Source organism: Falco biarmicus, chromosome 6 (assembly GCF_023638135.1).
Source record: "Falco biarmicus isolate bFalBia1 chromosome 6, bFalBia1.pri, whole genome shotgun sequence".
Taxonomy (NCBI): domain Eukaryota; kingdom Metazoa; phylum Chordata; class Aves; order Falconiformes; family Falconidae; genus Falco; species Falco biarmicus.
In genome coordinates this window covers 23033272-23059975 of record NC_079293.1, presented here as the reverse complement: position 1 = coordinate 23059975, position 26704 = coordinate 23033272, and the positions used below count along the sequence as shown (strand labels likewise).

The 26704-nt window shown below is 41.0% G+C and overlaps 1 protein-coding gene across 2 annotated transcripts in view; it reads right to left on the bottom strand.

Moving 5' to 3' along the window:
• TDRP (testis development related protein) overlaps positions 1-24472 on the bottom strand; it is a 28569-nt gene extending 4097 nt beyond the window's left edge. The window contains exons 1-3 of one of the 2 annotated variants that reach the window (XM_056343151.1): positions 24212-24472; positions 11446-11505; positions 1237-1340 (exon numbers count right to left, since the gene is read on the bottom strand). In XM_056343151.1, coding sequence (XP_056199126.1) covers positions 1237-1340; positions 11446-11505; positions 24212-24334 — 287 coding nt within the window. In that variant the 5' untranslated portion in view covers positions 24335-24472. The remainder of the gene's footprint in view (positions 1-1236; positions 1341-11445; positions 11506-24211) is intronic. The other variant, XM_056343153.1, reaches the window with a different exon arrangement.
• Positions 24473-26704: the final 2232 nt, after the last annotated feature.

Sequence of the window (26704 nt, the reverse complement as noted above, 5' to 3'; positions counted from 1 at the left end):
TTTAAATTACTTTACTGAGTTCTGGATTTATGATTATTCAGAATTTTCATATTGCTAAAGCCAGTCACAGACTCTGAACACTCTTCTCATATTTTATGAGTAGTGCACTTGAAAAGTTGCATTTTTCTTTCAAAGTAAAGTAAAAACTATGATATACAATTCTAGGAAAATTTCCCCAAACTTAAAATACAGGCCATTTTCACAGTAATGCTAAAATAGCTCTCCACATTTGTGGTAGCTCTGTTTTCATACTTCTGCTCTCTCACCGGGTACTTGATTCTTATATTCAGCATCAATTGCAAAGGATCCTTCAAGCAACCTAGCGTCCTAATAACACCATAAAATTGTACAGGGACAGTAGCTGGGAACTTTTGGAAAGTTTTATTGAACAGGTTCAAGTGGAAATGTATGTATTTACATTCTAAATCACTGACATATATATACACACACACATATATATGTTTTCACACACACACACACATCCATGCACATATATATATATATACACACATGCATACTGAAATATATATATTTCAAAGTAAACTGGAAAGAAAACATACTATAGCAAGTCTTATCAAAGCTAACATTTGGCTGGAACAGCTATACTGATGAGTAGCACATTTTTCCTATTTGTAACTAAGGTAGGTAGGTAGCATGCGTAGGTAAAGCCTACACGTACTTGTAACAGCAAAACTGTACTGGGAAGAGGTCTGTTCTGTTCAGAGAACAGCTCTAACCGTACCAGCAGTGCAACTGTTCCAAGCAAACACCTCAGCTCTGACAGGAAAGATTTGCGCATCCTGGCACAGCTACTTCACTTTTTTACATGTAGACAAGACTTCAAAGGAGAAAGTAAAGCATGTAAAAAAAAAAGGAATTTCTAAACCAAACCATCACTAATCCTTAAGAGGAAAGGGTGGAAATGACCCTTTTTACTCAGAAACCTTTACTCCTTTTCTACAGAAAAAAATCATCATGCAGCTAAATCCCCTTTTCTTCCTGACAGACCAAAAAAGGTTATCAACAATATCCATCCTGTCCTAATACAGCATGCCTTATTCATCGTAAGCTTAACACCTATGTGATTTGGAAATGCACATAAACCTTCTTCTGTGATTTAACTTCGAGAAGTTGAACACTACTGTTTCTCAGTGTCTACTTTCACTACTTTGCACAGCTATTTTCTGTTCCAGTTTGTGTATCTTAATAGCAGATAGACCAATTGGTTTGACTCACCCTTTGGATTTTGGAGATTTACATTCTGCTAGCAATTGCTGTTCATCATCTTTATTGAACATAGACGTCACTTCCTTCCAGCCTCGGAAACTCGCACCTTGAACCTATACAGAAAAGTAAACATCCTCAGAAATGTGAGTTACAGACTTACAAGCACAGAGTGCGGCTGCCAGGCAGCAGCAGCCCTACCTCTGGTGTGCTGCCCAGCTGGGGGCACAGCAGCTCTGTGCAGCCCGCAGAGGACAGCCACATCCTCGAGTCAGCTGGGTTACTGCAGCAAGAGCCCTTTCCTGCAGAGCAATGACTACAAAACCTTGCCGGTTTGCAGAGTGATGCAAGTGATGGTGCCAGTGTGTACGGCTGGGCTCCTGGATGCTCTTCTGCAGGCAGGAGCTGCTGGCTTCATTTTAATATATCACATTAAGAAGGGAATCTAGGCAGCTTAGGGAACAGTTTCAGAGGCTTCAGTAGACAGAAATTAAATGAACAGCTACTGCTAGAAGGGGCTACAACAGATAGGACAGCCAGATGAATTATGAAACTCTTAAGATTTAACCTGCTTCACACTCAACGTTCCTATTTTTAACTCACCAAAACTACTACTTCTGGCCCCAGGAGCAAAAAGGGTGAGAGCACTGGCTAACCAGTGGAATATAACACGTGACACTGGTGCACTACTGTGTAGTCTCTAAATTTACTGTGACCATTAAAGGTGTAGCATAAATTACTATTTCAACATTATTAAAGGTTTTATTCCCTCTCCCCTAAAGCAAAATAAAACAGGTAGTGGCTTTTTGTATGTTGATAGCGTGCTTAGGGACTCTTAACAGAAATGCTCGCGTGCATGTCAAGCACAGAGCATGAAAGCTGCTGTTCTTTCTTGCAGGATCTAGGAAGAATGGCAGAGCAAGTCTATCAATGTTACTTGATTACATTAAAAAATAAAACAATATATTATGACGCATAATAAACAATCACAACAAAATCGTAGTTGTCGATACAAGCAGAGGCTAATTATTATACTTCATCCTTTTTGCAGAACTCATTGGTGCAAATAGTATCAATTTAACATTTAGGTTTTAACTGATTACAGTTTGTAACTGGTATGTCCGCATAGGCCTTAAAACACGTGAAACGCCACCTACAAATTGAGCACAAACACCAGACAGGAAAATACTGGTACCGCCAACTCCTCACCTGGAAGATACCCACAACCTCCACCATTTACAGCACCCTTGTTATTGCATGTTAGTCATGGAGTATTTCCATCTCCTGTTCCCCCATCTCACTCTGTCCTACACCTTCACTTCTCGCCCACCTTCCCTACTCACATCCGAACTGCCTCAGCCACTCCAGCTCAGGGGACATAGCAGGTCCATTTTAGGGTCAGGAGGGAGGTCTAACCTAGACTCAGTTTCACTTTGGTTAGATGCAAACATGGATCCAGCTTTGGGCAAAGCTCTGGAGAACTCTGGAAGAGGGAAGGCTGAGCAAGCCCAGAGCAATTTCCAGCTCTTGTTCATGATATATGGACAGACCAGGTGCATGAGAGACAGGTTCACCACAACCCAGGCCTCCACAACTGTGCTGCTCGCGTCTTAAACCCATACCTAGTCTCACCATAAACCACAGCATTCCTCATGGCTTCACAAGCAAATGAACAGCTTCTATGTATTTTTTCCCCACTATCACAATAAAGTGAGTACAGACATAATAAGCAAACTCTCACGTTTAATTTAAACATACACTTTCTATTTTTAATTGTGTTAAAAATATAGAGACAGCCAATTTCAACTTTGCATCCCTGTGGCTGAGTCGCCATACCCATCTCAAAGATGACTGGTACTGTCGATAGTATAAACCAAAACCTGACAAACTGCAGATGATACCTTCAAACAGGTACCTCGCTATACAAAATCCTTGTGTTTAAACTATCAGCCTCTCCAAGCAGTACTCAACATTCAGCGCTTCCGTGGTGCAAATAATGGTCTAAAACGTCAATTTCAGTCTATAAAAGGCTTAACCCCGTTATCTGTTTTTGTTGGTTCAGTTTAATTCTTGAAGAAGTCTAACATAATGACTTGTTACCCTGATTCGGCTTCCTCTTACTGGAGAGTACTTCATCCACAACAAACTTCCAAAAAAAAAAAAAAAAAAAAAAAAAAAAAGAAGAAAATAATCTCCAAGAAGTTAGCTCCTGAAGGATGAAGTTTGTTTAAAGAAAGAAAGAAGAAAAAAAAGAGAGAAAAAAGAGACACACCCTAGAAAGCACTTAGCTTTTCATACGTTCAAAAAATCCTTCACCTTCTGTTATCTAATTATACTATTTTAGGCCTTTTGTAGGAAGGAACCTTTGCTACTATAGGCAAACCCACAATTAAAAGCAGCACATAGGAACTTACTGCCTTAATCCTTTAGGCCTTTAAACTGGAAAAAGACCCAGTTATACCTCAGTGATCTAATTTATATATGTTTGTCTTTCTTCACTAATGATGTTTCATCAAGCCATTGCCACATAATATATCTGTAGATTAAAAAGAAAAACAAAAAAACCAAAACACCTTGTTACTGGTTTTCAGATCGCAATTTAATATAGAGAACCATCTTAAATCATACATGCCTTTACAGAACAGCATCAATGAAAGACTATTTGGATATAAGCCTTCATTATTTATTGGGGTCCAGCAGAGGGCTACAAGGATGGCAAGGGGACTGGAGCATCTCCCTTGTGAGGGAAGGCTGAGAGAGCTGGGCCTGTTTAGCCTGGGGAAGGGAAGGCTGAGAGGGGATCTTACCGATGCCTGCAGGTACCTTAAGGGTGAGTGTCAAGAGGATGGGGCCGGGCTCTTTTCAGTGGTGCCCAGCAACTGGACAGGAGGTAACAGGCAGAAACTGCAACATAGGGAGTTCCAGCTGAGTAGAGGAAGAACTTCTTTCCTTTGAGGGTGGCAGAGGCCTGGCACAGGCTGCCCAGGGAGGCTGTGGAGTCTCCTTCTCTGGGGACATCCAAAACCTGCCCGGATAAGATCCTGTGCAACCTGCTCTGGGTGACCCTGCTTTAGCAGGGGGTTGCACTAGATCTCCAGAGGTGCCTTCCAACCCCAGCCATTCTGTGATTTATACACACACTTACACTCAATGTAAAAAAGGATATACCTACTTATACACCTTCTTTTAATCTAGAACATCATATGTACTTCACCGATACGATGCCAACCTTTGATGCATTGCTTTGTATACCCAAGCAAACCTCCAGGAAAAAAAGGAAAAAAACACCCCACAACCAAAACTATTTCATAATAAAAGCCTGTTAATATCTAGCCACAAGCTTTCCATATTTTTAACTTTAGATGTTTTAAAATTTAGGCCCTATTCTGACTTACAGGTATCTTTAAGAAAAATTATTAGAAAAGTTCTGTTCATCGTCAAGCAGATAGCATGTACAGGTCTCCAGCTAAAATTTTACAAACTCTGCACTCTTTCTACCGGTATGTAAATCAGTACCTATGTAGACACTATACCATTCCTTCAATATTCTCATAAACAAGTACTCTCACAATGGATACATGGCATTTGGTAGGTACATACAAGGTTAATAATTGTGTAGCAGATTCTAATTTATTTATTCTTTTGACAACTAGTCCTCAGGGGAAACAGACAATAAACCTTTAAGACATACTTCCACCACTTAATTATTTCGGGTTTCCAAAGGAAACACTGCCAGGATAACCTACATAACAGCACCAACGTCCAAGTAGACCATATTTTGCTAATATGTGATAAAACTCACTGCACAAAGGCTACTGCATATTAAATGGACTAGGCTTAAAAAAACCCCGTAAGTGCAAGAGTAAAACCAGAACCTCTGCCTACCACGCTTAAGCCTCCTCTTCTACATCTGCCTGAACCAGCGCTGATCTTCTGAAGCATCTTTTCACTCAACTGAAAAGAGGCAAACACCTCACTCTTGACAGTCTTCTCAGTGGTGCCATACTTAAGAACATAAATCTTAGCAAAGGAGGAGGTCAAAGAGGCTTTTTTCTAACTACTGAACTGTTTAAGACAACAATCCTTGGTTTTGACTAGGGCTGTCATCTAACTTTCTCATGCCCTAAAAAAAATTCCTCAAAACATCTGCATTTCTGTATTTCTTCCAGTGCTCTTCAAAGACTCTTAACCTACTGACAAGCACCACCACCAATGTAGCTTGAACAGAACTGCATCTGCTGGTAGGTGTAGCTGAGGAAGGAGATCTTGAAACCACCATTTTTTGAAACCATGTTTGACATGCAGCAGCTGCAAAACCAAAAAACGCAGGAACCATCATTTTTATTATGCCAAATTCAGACAGCAGACCCATAAATGGATACTCTCTATATAGAGGGATGCGCCCCTCTAGTATCTCAAAACAATGACTCTTGATGTTAGGGGAAGAGGCTCTAGAAACTGGCTATGCTACGCTCTCCCTGAACAGCATCTCCCATCACCACAGTCAAAGACAGACTGCCAGAGTAGATGGGCCAGTCCCTCAATCAGCCAGGAATTTCTTACATTCTTACAGAGCACACAGAGAAAGACTCAGATTCTAGAACAACTGGCTTTCTTGCAATGGATTTCAAAGGAAGGTCATTTTAAGTAAAGAAGAGATGACACTTGAGTAAGCAGAGTCCTCACCACACCAGAGATTTTGTTTTATGTAAAAAGATTAAAGTTATGCAAAGTATGAGAATACAGTACTGATATGGGCTTAAAAGCATCAAGCCACTTGCAGAAGTTCTGTATTTCAATTTTAGGATGTAATTGTCTACACAAACCTCACAATTACTACTGCTAAAATTTTCAAAAAAGTTTATATACCTAACTATCTTGTATTCTCAAACCTTTGAGGTATTTTTGCATGTGTCAGAGGAAAAAGAAATAATTCAACATTCAAAGTTCACAGAATCACACAGCCTTTACAGCTGGAAGGGACCTCTGGAGACCATCTAGTCCAACACCACTGTTCAAAGCAGGGTCAGCTCGAGCAGATTGCCAAGGATCACACACAGCTGGGTTTTTAATATCTCCACAGCTGAAGAATCCACAAACTCTCTGGGCAACCTGTTCCAGGGCTTGACCACCCTCACTGTGAAAACATTTTTTTTATTATGTTTAAATTATGTTTCCTTTGTTTCAGTTTGTGCCCATTGCCTCTTGCCCATTCACTGAGCACCACCGAGAAGAGTCAAGAGTGTATCTTTACACCCACCCCACTGCTGGCATACATTCAGAAACCCTTCTTGTTGCTCTTCATTTTCCTCACCAGATTTAACTCTAGGTGGGCTTCATCTTTCCTAACACCACCCCTGCATGCTCAAAGAGTATTTCTATATTCCCCCCAGGTCACTTGACCCTGCTTCCACCTCCTGTATGATTCCTTTTAAATGTTTGACATTTTTCAGGAACATCTTGTTCATGCAGACCAGCCTCTTGCCACCTTTGCTGCTTTCTCTGCTTGATGGTTGGGCTATTCTTAAGCCTGGAGGATGTGATTTTAGAAAAACCAAAGCTGATTGACACCACTAGAACAGAACCAGGTGTACAGTCAAAATTCCAGGTTAAAAATAATTAATAAAATCAAATGAAATGCACATAAGGGACTGCTAAGAAGAGAGCGCACTATTAAGAAGAACTAGCATTGTAACATCAGATGTTAGAAAGTCAAAGCCTTTAGAGGAGCAGGTTGGGTGCTGCAGTCTACTATTTTTCATAAATGCCAGTGAGAAACAAAGCAGAAAATTCCTGAGATGCTATTTCAGTATTCTGTGAAGTAGAATTATGGCTGGTCTCATACCAGTTTGACTACAAGAGCACAGAGCATGCCTGTCAGAACAGCCATTAATAAAGTTTCTCCCATATCTTCCATTTTAGATCATGAAAATCCATGAAGCTCAATGCCCTATGCAATTATCTAAAAGGGTCAGTAGAAGTGAAATTACACTTGCATATTAATCAACTGGCAGACTACAGAAAACCCATCATCATTGTCTGTCCCAACAGGCATCTTAAAAAGCTCAAGCCCAGAGCACAGATTCTTCCCCTTCAGTAGAGGGAATTCCAGCTTATGAAGTACTCTTTCTCCACCATTTAAAGCTGCCATTTAATTAGCCTACCTTCTAAAGCTGGGAGTGCAAGTAGTCACTTCTAGAATATCATGTAAAGGATGCAGTCTGTATCACTAGTCAAACTGTCTGCTGTTTCTCCCTCTTCCTCCCCTCCCCTCTGTTTTGCCAATGCTTCAGTATCAGTGCCCATCTGTCAGGCAGATTCCCAAAGAGAAATCTCACAAGGTGGCAGATCTAGTTTATCAGACACTGCTGCTGAAAAGGGTCAAAAAAGTCCATTGCCTGCTCACATTAATACTGCCTTCCTTATGCTATGGTTTTGAACTTGTGTGATGCTGTGAAAAACCAGTTCAACTCAATAAGCCAGTAGAAATCTAACTCATTCATTTTTTGCATTCTTGTGGATTAGTGATAAGAATCAGCTCATTAAAAGATGCCAGTCACCAAAGAATGTGGAAGTTAGGGGCAATAGCACCTTTTCTGTAGCAGCAACTACTTTATCAGCTCAAGCACCCTCTGGAAGTTGCAGTCATCTATCCACTTTCTTCCATACATACAGCTTTGCACATACCGTATGGCTTCCCCAAACTGACCCCCTAAGCTTCATTCTATAAACTCAACCTTTATAGTAAGAGTTTTGTGCTCTGTTACCTATATTAGTTCAAGTGAATCACCTGTACATAAACTGTGTATGTTAACTACGATTTTCCTTTCTTTAGATAGAACAGGGAACAAATGTCTGCTGACAGTTAACTTTATGAAGTGCCACAGAAAGGGACAGCTCCTCTGAAAATGGAAGTATCCTACAAAACTGAGAGGTATTATTACCAAAAATGACTTTCGGTATACCATTTTTCACCGCATCAACAAACTCTGCTGATGTACGTGACTCTCAGCTTCCCACACTTGGTAAATGGGCAATGAGTAATAAAAGAACAATTGAAGAAGTCTACTGCAAAACAGTATAGCATCACTGAGATGACTTTTCAGTTAATTTTACCATCAAAGGTACATAGCTCATCTTTAGAGCTTTGCTAGAGAGCAAAAAGGTTCACAAAAAATTAGGCTAAAAGGCAACAAACCAGGAATACTAACAGTCAGGTACAAACTAAAGAAGCAGATCAGTGCTAAAAAAAATTTAAAAAAAGTACACTGCACAAAAAAAGTATGTAGATATAGATGAACATGTACTCCAGAGGAAGACTGTGTAAATTTAAACTGAAAACTGTTAAATTCATCCATCAGATGGATGTGGTTAACATACATGAACACCTTATTCTGGGAGGAAAAGAAGCACAGAATCCAATCAAGTCAAAGAATAATAGCAAGGATTTGGGACGCTATGTGGAGGTACAAGACAAACAGTTTACATTTCAAAGCACGAGATTAAAGCGTGTTTGAATATGACTCTGACTTTACTGGTACCCACTTAGAAAGCAGCACCATTTTACTTTCAATACATTCCTGTTAAGACTTTTCTCCTTCCTAACTGCCTGGCAAGCAGGGCTCTGGAGCAAAGAAGTCATTCCCTGCAGGCTAGAACAACCCACATGACAGAGTCCTAGCAACCGAAAAAGAGCAATTACAGGGGATTCTTGCTGTATACCTGCAGTGAGAATCAGCATGTTCAATGCCATTGTGCAGTTAAGCAGCTAATCCCTAAAAGTCACTACTCAGCATGTATGAAATGAGATTTCCAGAAATTTATACTTGGGCCAAGTTTTAGCAGACCTTCACAAGTATTTTCACAGAGGACTGACAACTGGTGAATCAAAACCCTCCAGCAAAGTAGAGGCACTCCACAAAACACTTCCATTCTTTTTGTTTACATTTATATAAAAAAAATAAATCTGTATTTTCCTCTCAACCTTGCCTGAGAAGAAACAATTGTTTGTTCCACAGCTTCCCTCCCTCCTCCTCCTGAAAAAAATGAACCTAAAATAAAAAGCTAGAGATGGAATTTTCCATATAAGTACCTTACAGTTCAATAAAGTTACAAAGTGTTTTGTAATAAAAAAAAAAAAAATGCCTGTCAGCTTTAATTAAAGAAGCATTGTTCCTACATTATAGGAAACATATTCATAACATGCAAGAAATCAAATAACAGAAATGTGAAAAAAAAACACCCCCTCCAAATTTGTCTTCCAGATATCAAAACATTTTGGGGGCTGGGGGGTGAAATTTCTCAACTGTCGGTGGGCAAAGTTACTCTATTCTGGGGCACACACACAAAGTGAATCTCCAAGATTTACCCCTACCAGAATGTCCCAACGCCTCCAATTTAGTTATTACAATTATCTACTTTGTTTCTCAGAACTCTGTGTCTTTTCAAAAGCTGGCCTAAAAACAACCATAGATGAAGTCTGTGCTGTGCTTTTAATACAGAAGCTCAGCACGCAGGTGAGACCCCCCAAGCCAAGCTTTGCAGAGACCAAAGGGCCAGGTGCAGCGTGAACATGGGTTCCAGAGTTCTGCATTTCGCAGAAAACCACTAGAGGGTTCACAGTTCCTCACTTCCAGATGTCAGGAGAGCCTTTTTAACCAGTTATACCTGCCTTTCAGGAGAGCTGTGAGGAGGGAACTAGAAAAATTCAGCACTGCAGTTAGCCTGTCCTCGCTGCTAAGTGGGCAGCTTCCTGCATGAGCAGAAACTAAGACCGTCTTCCAACCTCCACCTTCAGCTAGTAGGACCAGCTCCCACTTTTGCGCCTCCAAACCTAGGTCAAAGGTTTTCCTCAGCAAACGGGCATCAGGATTGTCCTAAAACTCGGGCTTTAAGAGACCAGGAATGCTGTCTCTCAGCAGGGCAGACACACCCTTTACCCACTGCCCCTTTCTTCAAGAACTTCATTGTTGTTCTTTACCATAATGGTTCAACACAGAAGACTTTTATTCATGACACATGCACATGGAAAAGGCCACACATATAATTAATCAGTATTTTATTAACATATTCAAATATTTTTGAACTTCTGGAATATCACTGTACTGACAACTTCTAAGACCACAGAACAACCAAATAAAATATAGAAGTGCTTTCAGAAACAGTAATAGAGAAGATGAGAAGGATAAGGTGCTTTTTCTGTGAATACATTTTTAAGACAACAGCGTTTTACTTTAAAACACAAAAGTACTGCAGCTCAGTGGTTTGCCTAAGTGACTTTTTTTTAAGTCAAAACACACACTTAGGAAGCCTTCCTGAATGACTAAGTAAGGGGCAAAAAAGTTTCAATACAAAATAGATTAATTTTAAGATTATTTTCCTAAACATTCATAATCTGGCATAAAATAAACAGTAATTTCTGTTTTCATTAAAAAGAATACATTTCTTCTAAAAAGTAGAAAAAGGTATAGTACAATCTGACTTTATTTTCAGCAAAAATCATGCTGCATCTGAAGTAGAACAAAAAGAAGTAGCAAAGACAGATGTTCAGTTTATACATATTAATGTAAACTATCCTATTACACTAATGAACCTATTTTTATATGCTTTTCTCTATACCTACGGAATTTCAAAACAAATTCTAGCATATCGTAACAACTTCCAGTTCTTTCATCTTCTACTCACGTATTTTAAGAACATTAAAGAAGATTCTTGGACACATATCAAGGTAAAATATTGAACTTGTATGCCCACACTTCTTTTCAGAAAGAGATAAGAAATAAAGTCCTTAACCTCTTGTGGTCAGAGAGTACGCTGAGCTACATATAATGGAATGAATACCCCAAATACCTTCTACATTTCATGTTTTCATTGCTAGCTATAGCTAGCATTTAGTGCTTCCTTAGACTTCATTTATTCCTGTAGCTTATTTTCATTTTGTGTTTTAATATCTATCATGTGGAAGAAAAAAAAAAAAAATTAAGATACCTTCCCCTCCCCATTAATGAAAGGAAATAAGGCAACTTTCTAACACTGCATTGCTAATATTACTTCAGTGAGAACCCCATGACCAAGGATCATACGTAATTACAAAATCATCAGTGAAGTACATAAACATCGTCCTTAATCAGGCTGTACATGAAAAACAGGTAGCTTCTTAACATACATTGACTGAAATATACATGATATAAAAAGTTACACTTCCAAAGAACAGATATTTACCTTTGTTGCAAGCTGTGACACTGAAGATGAAACTTCATCATGAAGAAGCTGGTCTTTATTCTCAAAAAAAGGATAAAGATAAAAAAGGCCCATAATCAGTTTTGGTTTGACAATTAGCAGTGGTACATTTTAGAATATTCATAAATGCTTTTATTCTATTCAGCCCCTCATAAAAGAAAATTGAGAAAATACAATCACAATGCAAAACTAAGCAAAACCACTACTAAAATAAGAAATGTGAATAAAACTACACTTAGAATGATGAAAAATGCTGCACAAGATGTAAAAAGCAAAACCAAACCCCTACAAACCCCAAAATCCCCCACCCCAGAGATCAAGAAAACCCTTGCATCATAACAATTTCAGTATAATTGAAATTAAAGATTTAAATTGATCTTAATAATTCTGTCTGTATTTTCTGGATCTTCACTGATTTTCTGAACACCACACTAGATGGTGGTCTATGCAGTATCTGTAGGCTGGGGGAAGAGGAACGTCACAAAATTATTTCCTCCTTCACATTAAAAAGCATTACATTTCCTGAACTAAGGGACAGACTTTTGCCCACATTTTTTTCCCTGACATTTGTAGCTACAGGTTTCTGAAGAAAACCAGAGTACTGATGATGCCTGTGAAGGTAATTCAGTAGGATAGTATTTCTGTCCATCTCTGAATTAGGCTGGTGTCTTAGTATACTCAGGCCATCCTGTTACTGTCAACGTTCTCTTCAAGACAGGGAAGTAAGATCATTGTCAGGAGTACTTTAGAGGCCAAAGAAAGATATAGAAAATGGGGCATCATGTACAGGAATTATATAATTTTCTCTTTATTCAGTCTGTGTTTTAATGAGAAAAACATTACTTCCCCCCCCCCCCCCCCCCCAGACCTCCAAATATAAACAGTCCCCAAGTACAAAACAAGAACAGCTACCTGTAACTGAAAATACTTAACTCCAGTTCCAAGAAAAAACAGAATTACAACAGAATGGTTTATGTAAAGCATCTCTGAAGTGGCAGTTTGACAGAATCCCCTTTGTTCACTTTGTTCATTTTTTGCTTATTTCAGCCACTTACTGTTTCAAAACCAAATTTATCAACTCCTTCCTTTCCAACTAAAGTATATGCTATGGAGTAGATATGGTCTTTACTCTGTAAGCTTTATTTTTGTTTTAAGGTAATTCCACACACATATCCCAAGACCCAAAACACACAGTATCCCAGCTCCAACATGTTACCAAAGACCTCCTTCACAGCATCAGAAAGAGGCGAGAAAGCTGGCACGAGAAGCATTAGGTACTTCTAGTCATGTGGGGGCCCAGATGTACCTGCTTCATCTTGAGAGACTATCTTCGAATCCCATGCATTTTTTTTTATTTAATTGCCTACTAATGTCTCCATTTACTTTATAGGCAATACTTTATATTTTACAAGGGACAAGGACAGAGTTTGGAGCGTTTCTAGAATGAGTATGAAGACCATCCCATTATAGTTCTATAATAATTGTATGTCGAAACAGAGTGACTTGTAAATAGCTAGCTTTACTTGTTGGGGTAGAAAAAAGTCAGGAACTTCTATTATCATCCAAAATGAGAATACTGCTTCCTGTGGATCTTAACAAGCTATTTAATTCCTGTATTTCAGTTAGCTGTCTTTAACACAGGAGGATATAATTGTAGATGGAATACCAAAAATGACAAAGTTAAGATTCATGTAGCCCTCTTAAAATGAAACTAAATTACTTTTTCCCTTAGTTTGGTTTATTTATTTCCCTTTAAGAGAATCATTGGCAATATTTTAAATGGAACATACCATTTCAGAAGTTTCCTTATTTCTCTTCAACACTCTCAGCCCTTAAACTTTTGGATGACGTTGCAAAGCCTTAGACTGACTCTGCTTTGACACAGGGTAAGAGCTAGAGAATATTACATCTGGTTTGTACAGATTTTTCCAAAGAATAAAAAAAAAACCAACAAGGACTAGAAAAGCTTCAAGTGGAAGTATGTTAAGAGGAGAAATTATCTCAGATATCCAAAGCTGGCAGAGCTGTCTGTTTTAACAACCAACAATACTGTCTCCAGAACAAACAAGACACACTTAGTACCTTCCAAAGAAATAATGCCTCTCATTTTAATTCTTCCAGCTCTCCAAATATCTTAGGAAGGATAATAAAAATGTAATAGTGCATAAAGAGACTTCATGCTTGACTGCAGAGAAAAGATGGAAGCATGAAGGTGCATAGCTTTTAGCAAGCCAGAGCACAAGGAAGCAAGAGCACGAAGCAACTTTCACAGTGAAAGCATTTAGAGGAAAACCACGAGATGCAATGAGCACTTCATACGGCTAGGGAATCAGCATAATAAAATATGAATACCATTGTTGATAAAAGATGTAATTCACAATAAATAGCAGACAAAAAGGGGTATTTACTTGCTTCTTTAAAAGCATGACAACTAGGGCCGTGTTTCTCTGTTAATACAGTGCTACACCTACTGGGCGTACAAGGTGCTACCTCAGAAGGAGTAAGAGTAGTTTGCAGTAACTATGCTCATGCAGCAGAGGCTGATGGTAAGAAGACAACACAAAGTTAAAAGATATGAAATATAAAGATTAAAAGATACAAAACCCTCAAGAAAGCAAATGGTGAGAATCCAATACCTAAAGTACATTTTTTTGCAGTGGAAGACCCATCAAGCATCCATAGCATTCTTTTAAGATACACTGCCTAAGAAAAGGAGACTTTGACAACTGCAGCTGCTTGTGATGTCCATCCCTACATCCCATGTGCTCAACAGTAACTCTTGATTGAAACTGGCCACTATGTTTCAATGCAGTAGTCTGAAAGAGACCAGATTCCTCACGTTTTGTGGAAAAATCCATCACTAATGAAAGCAGAGAGAAGCAGACTAATGCCCCACAGCAGGAAGAGAGCGCGGGAGGAGCATGTTTGGGGATCTGGACCCAGCCGTGGCCCACACTGCAGGGAGAAACCTGCATACAGTGGTGATGGGTTGTGCATTAAAAAAAATATGACAGAGGGAAAGAGGAGAGGGAGGGAGGGGACCAGTGCAACCACTGGGAAGACCTGAGGAGAAAAGACAAGACCTCATATACAACCTGTCTTCACTTGTTACCCCCAGAATAGTTTCTGGTTTTCAGTGATACCCTTTAGTTCACCCTCTTCTGATACATATTCTCTATTTTTGTTACCATTCGGAGATCAGGGAGCCCATGATTTGTTTTTTCAAATTTGCTTTAGGGAACTGTACAGCTACATGTAGAGTAAAGATCAGTTTTCTTTGTCATGCTGAGTAATGCATGCTGATGCTGAACACTTACAAATTATTTCAGTGTATTTTAATCTGGGCAGTTTACAATTATGACAATTCAAATTTTACTTCAATTTAAAAGAAAAATGTGAAACATTTAGTGTTTAGTAACTAATAGCTAACTAAATGCTAAAGCTAGTGGGAAATGCTGATCAGCAACTTGAATAGCCTTCCAGTTCTGGCAGGGGAAGGTTGGTATGTGCAGTGTGTTTTCATAAGGAAACAAGTGCCCTTTTGTTGGACATACTGCAAACCATAAGGTACTCAAGGGATTAATTCAACCAGCACACAAACCTTTTTGTACAGAGATCAAAATTGTAATCTGCTTCCCTCAGCTTCCTTTGTGGTAAAGTAATTAATTAAGTCTCTTTAGATCATTCACTTTCATAATTCAGGCCAAGAAGAGGAACATGGGACATGAAAGAGTTAAGGCAAATAATAACATCATCTCGCCCTGCATGCCCTTCTTTTGCTCTAGTACATAAAATGGTATATTATCGATTTTCTCTACCCAGTTGTGGAACCATCCTATCATACACACATTAGCTGTCAAAGCCAAGCACACATAAGAGTAAACAAGCTATTATAAAAAGAGTAGGTCCTTTTGGTGCAATTTCTCGCCCTTCTGCTGACCTATTACGTTGCCTCTGCCTATCATCACATCTCATCAAGGACTGAGCGCAATTTAAAGTCTAGATTACCATGTCTGTAAATGCAAATTAGATGATGAACCACAAACGTATAATTTAAGTGGAAAAAACCCAAAACAAACACCTCCTCAAGAGATACACTCCAGGGTAGAATTTAACATAATTCCCAGTATTCCACAAACCCCACTAAAAAAAAATAAATAAAATACAGTGATAGGAGAGGGGAAGGTTAAAAAAAATATATTGAAAAAAATCTCTCCGGAAATCACAAACCTGAAAGTTAACCTCTGAAGCTGGAAAGATTCCCAAAACACTGATTACAAACCAAACAGTTCAACAACTATATATACACAGCCTACCACAAAGGGCACCGATTCGGAAGAGGCGATCATGCTGCCAGATCATCATCTTAAAATACAGCTAACAAAAGAAACCATTTCCTTGGGTTTGAGTAGGATCTTGCTGTAACATCAAATGAAACAAACAAGACTAAAGCAGATTATTAATGAAAAGTCACTCTGCTTAATCTAATTTTAAACTGAATCAAAACCAATACAAAATGCACTCAAACATGGGTAACAAGGACATTATCAGCAGATCATCAGTGGCATCAGGCCTCATTTTCTTTGCTGCACCTATAATATACACCTGGAAAAATTCAACGCATGGGTATGCGCTTTCTGAGTCAAGAAATTGAGGCAACAGTCATCAAATGCAAATGGGCACTAAAAGAGCTATACTATTTTCAACATATTCTTTAAACATAGCTGAAAAATAGAGCTGAAATGTACGTGAACACTCCCACAAGACTGAACATGTCCTTTAAGGAAAACCAAGGTTTGCAATGTTAACAAATAAAGGATGCGTTACCCAGTCATACATAGCTTTCTTCTGGGACACGAGGCTACCTGTTCAGCAGATGTAACTGCCACGCTGAACTGTGAATTGCCTCTGCTCCTTTCTGCTGAGGTAGCCTAGACTGAGATCGAGACCATTAGTCTTGTCTGTATTTCATCTACTGCTAGATCTCAGTCTTTCATTTGTATGTCCCTAAAGCAAGTGAGTGAACCAAACTAGCCATCTGGGCAGGTGGTGTAAATTGAAAATTTCCTATTAATATCACCAATGAAAAATATTAACCTAGGCATTTCTAAAGTCTGTTCATGCACAAGAGTAATTTGGTATTTTAAACTAATTTTTCTCTTCCATCAAAAAATACTTTCCTACTCCAGATTGCAGACTACACTTAGAGAAACATCTACGTTAGACAATAACCCATTTCAAAATGCCACTGTGACTAAACAGTTTCTGGCAAGTGACTGGCAAGTTTCCTCTGCCAGTCTTTGGCAAAACTGAAAATACTTTGCCCATAAAGAAAATGTTAAAGAATGTTAAAGTGTGTTATAGAATTATACTTTCATCTTGGGATATATTTAGTAGACAATACTAATCTTGAAACATGCTTCTAAAATAGAATTCATCAGACCACTTCTATAAGAACTTACTTCACTCCCCTGACTTTAAAAAGTACAGGTGACTATTTCACATACAGCAGACAAAACCCATCCAATGTATTTAAAAATGTTTCCATCTCCTAGGCCCAAGTCTTTTGTAGCCACCTATTATCTACCAGACCAACTGGAAGATGAAAGGCAATATTCCTGTGTTTTCACCTTCCAAATTATTATTAATACTAAGTGAATGCAGATGATGCTCTTTCCTTCAGCATCCACAGCTGTGAAGAACTTGTTTAGCATTTTCACAAACCGTTTCGTTCAATCACTTTAGTTATTGCTTCATATTCCATTACATTTTAAAATAGATTATCTAAATTATTTCTGTATTTTTACTGCCAATTGATATAAATGCCCAAACATACTGGAGAAGATTACTTTCAGAATGTAAGTATTTACAAAAGAATACTTCTGCAGTTCTGCATTTCCTTACAAAGAGAAACATCAGCACACCAGATACCTATGCTCTCTGGTTTTACATCAATACACGATGTCATTCTATTAATTGTTCACAACTGTGCATCTCCATAGTAAGTGATTATAATACATCTTACTCAGATTTTGCTTCTCTCAAATATTTTTGGAAGAATGTTATTAAAGATTAAACACCTTAAAAATATTTTAAAAAGCTCAGCTCATTAAGAATTTAGTTTTGCCCAATTTAGAATATTCCAAACATTCTTCAAGAAATGGAAACAGCTGTATTAAGATCAAAATACCATCAGTGTCAAAGTTGAAATAAAGTAACAAGTTCAAATAATCGATTTCACTTCAATTGCTGTGACAATTCAAATATTCCAGTGAAGCTTTCAATTTTGATGAAATTTCTGATTGGAAATCTGACAATTATTTTTAATAACTTATCCATACTAGAAGTTCATATTTGCTTTTTTCTGATCCGGAAAACAAACCAAGGGATGCTAATTCAAAAGACATTAGCTGACATAGAATTTTTATTCAGTCATGGCATTTGCAATTAAATTGTGCATCTTTAAAAAAGCTCTTGCACGAGCAATTGCAATATTTTCATAGTATAGTTTCTGCAAAACAGGTTGAACGCATTATTTTTGGTTATAGTGCTCACCAGCACATGCACTGCTTCCTTTTGACACGCAGCTTTTATCAGCGCTTGCAGTGTTCACACAGACCCATCCTGGAGCTTCTCATAAAGAACCAGCAGCAAAACTTGTTGGAAATGTACCTCTGATGATGACAGAAATGAAAACCAGTCTATCTGGTAAAGTGTTCGGTAACTTCTAATAACTCTACTTATGTCATGGATGTCCTCACACAATCTGGCAAATAGTTTCTATAAAAGCGAGGAAAAAAAGTATAGACCTATTCCACTAGTAAAGAACTATATAGATTAAACAATTAATGCTTTCCCAAAAAGCAATATATTTTAGTTTGTATATTAATGGTAGCAAGTCCAGCACTGCCAGGACACCATGGCTCCAGAAACCTTGCAAAACCCCATGAAGATACAACAAATAGCTTAGGGAAAATAGACCTCACACGATGTGGAGGAAAAGACAGTGGTTTTGTGGATCAGTGAAAGGTGGTAATTCTGTATTAGGCTGGAGAGGAGGAAGACAGACAAGGCTGCTGGCAAACCGAGGAGACTGGAGCCAGTAAAGCAGAACTGGCTCAAGGAAAGATACAAGTGATAAAAATGACAAATGGGGGAAAGGAAGGGGATGTACTAAGAAAAACCCTGAAAGCAAGGACAGAGATTTAAATGTAAATTTCCTGAAACAAAGGGAGGCCTGCTGAAGAAACAGAAACCAAAGGGTAAGGATGACTTAAACTTTATGCCATAAGCAACAGTATTAATATCAGCAATGGGATTTACAGGGACTAGGGGATGGGGAAACAGAGTAGGTATTAGAAGCTGCAGAGGAAGTAATTGCCATCAGGATGGGAAGCGAGGGTCTGCACAAGAATTTCAGCTGTCTAGACAGAAAGCAAAATAATAATAATTAAAAAAAAAAAAGCAGACCTGGACTTTATAGAGGGAACAACAGTAAAGTATTGGACACAAATTCTCTTTTGCACAATATATAAAAACCACTGACAGCCTTCAGCTTACAGGCTTCACTGAAAGAAAAAATTAAGATACTGGTGTTGTCTACAGTAGGAGACAAACCAGACAGTATGTGCTTTGTAGGACTTATAAGATCAGAATAAATCAACTGGGGGGGGGGATACTAGATGAGAAGTAGATCTGATCTGGGTCAACTGTGTAAAGATGACAGTGTAAATTAGAAAGTGAAGCACCTCAGAAATGAAAGGGATTTAAGAAAAAAAGAAAAAAGAAAAAAAGAAAGCCTAAAGCCCCCCCAAAACATTGTTAGCTCTGCAGAGTTCCAGGAAGATGGTGAGAAACAGGACCCACTCAAGGAGCTGTGAAAAATGAATGTGACAAGCAGAAGGAAAAGCAAGAAAGTCAAGCCAAGGAAGGGCTCAGGAAAGTCTTCACCATCAGTCCCACAATGGTACGTTCAAGAGTGATGACATAATACAGGTGATGGATTTTAGCCAGCAAAATGTCACTAAAGTGTCACAAGAACAACTCTGATGAAAGGAAGAGAACAGGCTAACGGAAAGAAGAAGGTATGAAGGAATTGTAACAGTACTGCAGGTGATGCCCAAGACCCAGTGAAACAGTTGGAAAGTGAAGGAAAGGCATTAGCTGAGCTACATATAATGGAATGAATACCCCAAATACCTTCTACATTTCATGTTTTCATTGCTAGCTATAGCTAGCATTTAGTGCTTCCTTAGACTTCATTTCATTTATTCCTGTGGCTTCTTATTTCCATTTTGTGTTTTAATATCTATCATGTGGAAGAAAAAAAAAAAACTTAAGATACTTTCCCCTCCCCATTAATGAAAGGAAATAAGGATAAGCATTGACTGCTTTATTTTTTAATTAAAAAACTACCCTTATTCAACATATTAATAGAACATAAGAAATGCTGCTCAGCTCCCACTCATTCCTGCAGGGCCCGTCTGAGTTCGAGTCATTCCAAGATGAAAGCCAGTATTAAAATTGTACCAGAGACTTTAAATATCTTCATTAAAATAGATAACTAAAATTCTGTATAGGCAACTTTAAAAACACCCATTGAGCAAGTCTAAACAAATTTCAGTGTAAAATGTGGTTTTGCACATATTCTCTTTGAACATAACAAAAAAATACAATTAGGGAGAACAGATCAAGGCTAAGGATCTGAAATATTCTTAAATGAAAGATAAAAGTTCCAGCAGATAATATAGGTCAGCCCAACACCCAGCCACTACCCTAATATACAGATGTGTTTTAAAGTCAAGTGCCATTTTATGTCAGTTACATGAGATATTGACACAGCATTGACATCTCTGAGGACAGATTAGATGGTAGTAGGATTGAATCAAGGAAAATTTTGCACAACTGCCAAAACATTGCCTTTCCAGAAGTCAAAACCCAACAGTTTTCCCTTTCCACAAACACAACTATAGTTTGAAACATAATGACTATATTACAAATGAATGCAAGTTTGGCATGCATCACTGTACATTTCTAACATAATTTGAGACACACACACAAAACGCACATTGATTTCATTTTATACATGTGTACTATTCATGTCTGTTAAGTTGCCTTCATGTATTAATCGTAACTTTAGCCAATAAAGCACTTTCATTGCATAAATTAAAAATATTTCTGCTTCAAAGCAGTAATTAAAATTAACTTCTAAGATTCAGTCTAAAACTGTCTGATCTAAAAAAAAATATACAATAATCCACACATTTATTTAAACAAGTACTGTTTCAAAATTTACTTGTCTTTCTTATCTCAGGAAGCACCTTACTATTTTAAGTAAGTGTCAACAATCCAAAGTACTTGAATGTATGCAGAAACTCTTGCTAAAGACTGGCCAGAGGCTGACCATTCCCTCTCATTGCAATTTTCATGTTCTCAAAATTTGTTTTTGTTCTCCCCTGGAACAAAATCAAACCATTCCGTATTCCACAAAACCAGAACTGTCAAAACTTCTCTTTTTATATCAAACTATTTCTATTTAAAAACTACAAACTTCTACAGATTCAAACGTCTGCTTGTATAAGCCCTGATCAGGCTTCCGTATCTAAACAGCATGATTAAAATTTCTGTAGAGTAACAAAGGGGTTTTTGTTGTTTTGATTTTTTTTTTAACTTACATTAGCCTAATTCTTTGTTGCTGTCTGCTACTGCAATGTCCTAATTATTAGGTTGCACAGTGAGAACTCCTTCACTCTTTCTCAGCTTTGAAGAAACAACTTACAGCACCAACATTTCATTACACTAGAACACTTTCAATCTGGTCTGTTTTTAATGACACAGATGTGACTACCAATTTCTTCTCTTTGAAGTAAAAAGTTTCAGCGTTTTTTATAGCATAAATGGTAGAAGCTTAAGAATTTTCTTCCCGCTTGCCCATTAAAAATGAAAATAAAGACAAAAGATAGTTGTTGGGGAAAGCAACATAAAAATCAAAGTCAAAATGGGCTGGCTACAGTTCATCTTCTCTTTTACCAAATGGTGTATCAGAAAAAAAACTAGAGGAAATGAAATCTAACAGTAAACTTCTGCATGAAATTTAATGCTGGGCTTCCCTAATTTACTAAAAAGCACTCAAACAAATTATCTGGATGTTGGCCCTCAAGACAGAGAATTAGGGAAGACCTGGATTCTCTTCTTGATGAGGTAACCCTTCATTCACATCTTAAGCAAGCTGTAGCTTGACCATTTAAAACAGCACAGAGGCTGAGGAAGACCAAGACTTACTCATGCACAGCTAAGGTACCAAGAGAACTGCCCCTGTAACTCCTCCAAGCTCTGGTGGTGTGACTGTCCTCCAGAGCCAGGGGTCTGGGTGATGCAGGTCAGGACACAGCAGCAGCAAAGCGCAGATCATTATCAAACCCCCCTACATGCTACTGGATTTCACTCCCTTGCAGTCATATTACTGGGAGCAAAACCAGGTTCTGATGAAATAACAAAAATGTCAAAGCCTAAAAGCAAGGCCCTTGAACCAGATCAGCTATAACAAGCTGAACAGGTGCATTCCGTTACCTCGTGCTTTCTTGGCACCTAGGCCATTTTTTAGACATACCATATCTATGGCTGACCTAGAAGCTGCCTTTGATAGATCACGAGAATTTACAATGTTAATCAGGTGGTCGTAGTTTTCCATAAAGTCTATCCTTCCTTAAAGTGTACATAAACCATAAAATAACTACATTTAATTGTTTGGCGGGATTGCTGTTTGGGTTTGGGTTTTTTTTCCCCGTCTTGATTTTAGCAGGCAAAACAATTAATAGCTTATGGTCTTCACTGTTTCTGTGCCAAGCTATACTACAGCCTTCCTAACTCTTCTGAATCCTTTATCTTCAAGAATATTTCATTTAGTGCCTTAGAACAATTTGTTTTTTCCCTGCCACTTCAAATTCCAAAAAAGTATGTTTTATTCCAGTGCCACTAGTAACAGACATTATGGGAGCTGGAAAGGAATTTTTGTAAAATTGATGAAAATGGCAAACCATTTGCACCAGAAATCATTGCCATCACCATTATAACTTGAGACTGCCACTACTGGAACAGAAGCCCAGGACAGCAAAGATAATACGACAGGACAAAAACCCCACCAAATAAGCAAATAAACAAACAAAACGCCAATCTCTTTCTGTTGCTAAAGTACAGTATTGGGAGAACTGTCATGACAAAAGTCTGAAGAATCATATTCTGACTGGAAGGTTAAGGTCAAGAGCCTCAGAGGTGTTCTGGAGCATTTGTGGTAGAGAAGAAAAGTAAATCCAGTGGGATTTAATGGAAGCTTTCAGTGATCTTTGGTGTTCAAAGAGGGTTTCAGGAGGTAAGCAAGTCTAGGAGAGCTGTGGACAGCACAAACCAGCAGCTTAGTGAAAATCATGGAAGTTTCCAAACACCTGAGGATAGGAACTGTAGGAGGGAGAGGTCAGACGTATGACAAGTTGTGGGAGATACTTCAGGTCACCTTCAACCCCACAATCCTCCTTCATTCCCTGAAGGGGGTCCCTAAAAACGTGCATCTGTTATTCCTTCTCCCATGGGAGAAGAACCCATTCATCCACATCAGTCTTCACAGCTGCTGTCAAACAAGTCGCAAGGACTAGGGCATTTCTGTCCACTGCACAGGGGAAAGGACAAGGCAAGGCTGAACTGGGGAGCAGACTGGTGATTTTGGCTAATGGAAATGATTTTGGAAAATGGAGGGAGTAACTGCCGCAATGGGAAGAGGCTGCTCTTCAGCAGTAGCCACACGTGTTGACAACCCATACCAGATGTCAATGGAAAACTCAAGCAGAAGGTAGATCACCCAGACACACTCCAGCTCTTCCAGCAAGGCAGGCAAGACAGACATAGGGCAGGAAGTTGGGTGGGGGTTTGTACCTTCTATTGAATACAAACCTCACTGGTCCGCAGCTCTGGGCAACTGCTTGCTTTAGATATGCAGGTCTCCTCCAGCCTCTCGCACAACATCTAAAGATACTCTGTGGCAGTACGGGCCAGCCTAACAGGCTTCTGAGCTGGACTGATGTCTAGCTGTTACCAAGTTTTTGAAACCAAGTCAACAAACGTTCTTTTAGTTATTTTGCCTGATGCTCAACTGATACCCTTCTTTTCAGGTCGTATTTGTTAGGCAACCGGTACTTTGAGAAGGTCACTGCTGCTATTTAACTTACCATTTAACAAGGGAAGCTTTCAAGTACGATTGTGGCTATTTAAAAGGTAGCCAACCACCATTATCGAAACTATAGAAAACCCAGTCCTGCCAAAACGTCAATGCTCTACAGAAACGGGCACACATCTGCAAATGAAGATTGTGTTCTTACAAATCACTGTTTAACGTATTACGCTTAACAGATGGGTTGCAGTGCCCCTGCCTAGGGCTGGAAGAAAGCAGCCTGCGGTACGAAGCCAAGGAATGAAGGGCAGCAAGTCCCAGCAACACCGGAGGCCGGCTGCTGGAGGGAAGCAGGGGAGGGCAGACCAGCCAGCTCCCCGGGAACCAGGCTGGAGCCGCACGCCCCGCGCAGACACCCGCCTCTGCGAGCACGGCCAGCCCGCCGGCACATCCCGGGCCGGGAAAAGTGATTACTCATGCCGCCGGAGAGCAGCGGAGCGGGAGCGGGGCCGCGCCGCACGATCCCCCGGCCCCGCGGGGCTCCGCCGCCGCCGCCATCCCCGCCCGCCGGCGGCTCCGCGCTCCTACCTGGGGGGCCGCGAAGGCGGCGGCAGCGCAGGCGGCGGCCGGCGGCGGGCCGTGGGGACGCGTCTCCTCCTCCTCGGGCGAGTCGTCCAGCAGAACTTTGCTGCTCTTGTTGAGCTTCCACATGGCGGGCGCAGGGGTGGCGGCTCCCGCCTCCGTTCGTCCCGGCAGCGAGAGGGCCGAGGCGGCAGCAGGCGCTGCCTCCGCAGCCCCGGCTGGGGCGGCTCGGGCTGGGCACGGCAGGGCCGGGCACGGCTCGGCTCGCAGGGCTGTCACCCCGCCGGGGGCTCCCGGGGCGGGAGGGAGGAGCGCTGCCTGCCGGTGCCGGGAGCCCGCCCCCCGCGACCGCCTCGCCTCGCCTGGCCCGGCGGCCTGCTGGCGGCCCCGGGCCGCCGCACCGCTGCCCCGGCCCCGCCGCCCCGCCCGGCGGCTGAGGGGAGCCGGCTGTGAGGAGGGACGTCCCGCCCGCAGCGGCGAGGCGGGCAGGGGGCGGAGGGGGGCGCCTCCCCGCTGTGCCGCTCCTCACCTGCCACCTCTCCCCGCCGGAGCCGCCGCCGCCCGCAGCCGCTGCGCCGCCGCTGCCATGTTTGCGGGGGCGGGGGCGGGGGCGGGAGGGGGAAACTTTCCCATCACCACGGCAACCGGCGCGGCGCCGGCCGCGCTCTGACAGCGCCGGGCCCTCGGGGCGGGGGTCGGCCCTCCCGCACGGGCGCCTGGTGGCACCCTCGGCCTCGCCCCGCCGGGGGAGAGCCCACACAGCCCTCCGCCGGCACAGGAGGGGCCCCCGGGGAGAAGGCCCCGCTGGGGGCCCACCCAGGTCCCTCAGAAGAGGGGCCGGCGGGCGCTGCTCCAGCAGCGGGGGCCGCGGGCAGCGCGGGGCACTCAGAAGCGGGGTCGGGCTGGTCGTGGCGCCGGGGGTGGTGGCGCCCACCCAGCGCCGTAGAGACCCGGCCCCACCTGCCGTGGCCCTGGCGTACCCGCCCGTGTCACCACCGGCCCCCTCGCACACGGCTCCCCCGGGGCGCGCCTGGGGCAGGGCAGGCCCCGGAGCCGTGCCCGGCAGCCGGAGCCAGGCCAGGCACACGCACCGCCCCCCCGCCCACGGAGCCCTACGCCAGGGCAGGAAAGCCTGGAGCTTCCATCGGGATGGAGTCCAGTGCGGCCCAGTAGCTCCCAGTTCGGTGGCTGAACGATCCATGTTTAACACCCTACACAGTAGCTAGTATTTTCGAAGTTTCTTGTTTTCAAGCAGATGTGTTAGCGTACCTTTCCATAAAAATTCCCACCCAGGCACTCTTTTATCCATTATTTTGACCTGTAAGTTAGGGTCAGATGTCCAAAGAACCGTGAAAGTATTTTATAAAGCCTTTTTTGGTTGTTCTGCTTGCTTAACGTTACTGTGATTTCTCCAGTGAAAGGCCATAAGACGCTCAAAGATCCCTCATGACAGACTTGCAAGGCTTGTTCTGACCGCCTGAGCTCTTCAGGGCCCAGCAGCAGCAATTCGGCAGCAGCAGTGCTTGATGTTCTCGGCTGCAATGCGCTCCTACCTGCTCAGCTGGAAAAGGGCTCACCCTGGGGCTGGAACCGGCTCCCACAGGCCGGTTGCTCCGTGTGATGCCCGTGCGTAAGTGGAGTTGCTTTAACTCCCCCCCCCCCCCCCATTAGTGACTTATGAACACCCACGGAGTCAAAGTTTACAAATGAATGAAAAAAACCTACTTTTTTTGTGTCATAAAGCATCCTTAACAGTAACAGCTAACTTCAGAGGCATCATGGTTTTAACTATAATCTCACTTTTGTACTGATGAAGGATTTCTGTAATGGCTTAGGAATGCTGTGTAGCTAACTGCACAAAAGACACATCCACTTCACTTGAACATGAAATCACAGATTTTACACCAGCGCAGTTTAGCCCTCTGTTTTGGAAATTAACTTCACAAAATTATATCGATGTGCATAAAGCAAGAGCGCAAGGGTTTGAAGGACTGGAAAAGCCTTTAGTTTTACAACAGTCTTCCAAACAAAATCTCCTTCGTCTCATTTTCAATCCCTTCTCCTGCAAGACTAAGAGCTACTAAAAAGTGAAGCACAGAATTCCCTTTCACATCTAGCGTTAATATTAACCACATCTCAAGAGAGCAGGAGACAAAACACATTCCCAGTTATTGAAGACAGATCAGGTTTAGCATGGGTTTCCTCTAGAAGGCTGGGTCAATTTATAACTAGTTCTTTAACCTCTCACTCCTTCTTCACATTTATGAACAAAAATTTTTAGTAGGCAGAGCTGAATGTTTCTAGTTTACAATGACAGGTGTTTGGGTAACTTTAAGTAGTAAACAATCATCGCATTTGATTTGAGTGCTGTATTTAGACCCTCAAAAGGATCTAATAAATTATTAGTCACCATGTGACACTACTATTTTAATCCAGTGCCTTTCTTATGCTGTTTTTCTTAATGGTTATCTGAAACACCATTAGGCTTGAATCCTGCAA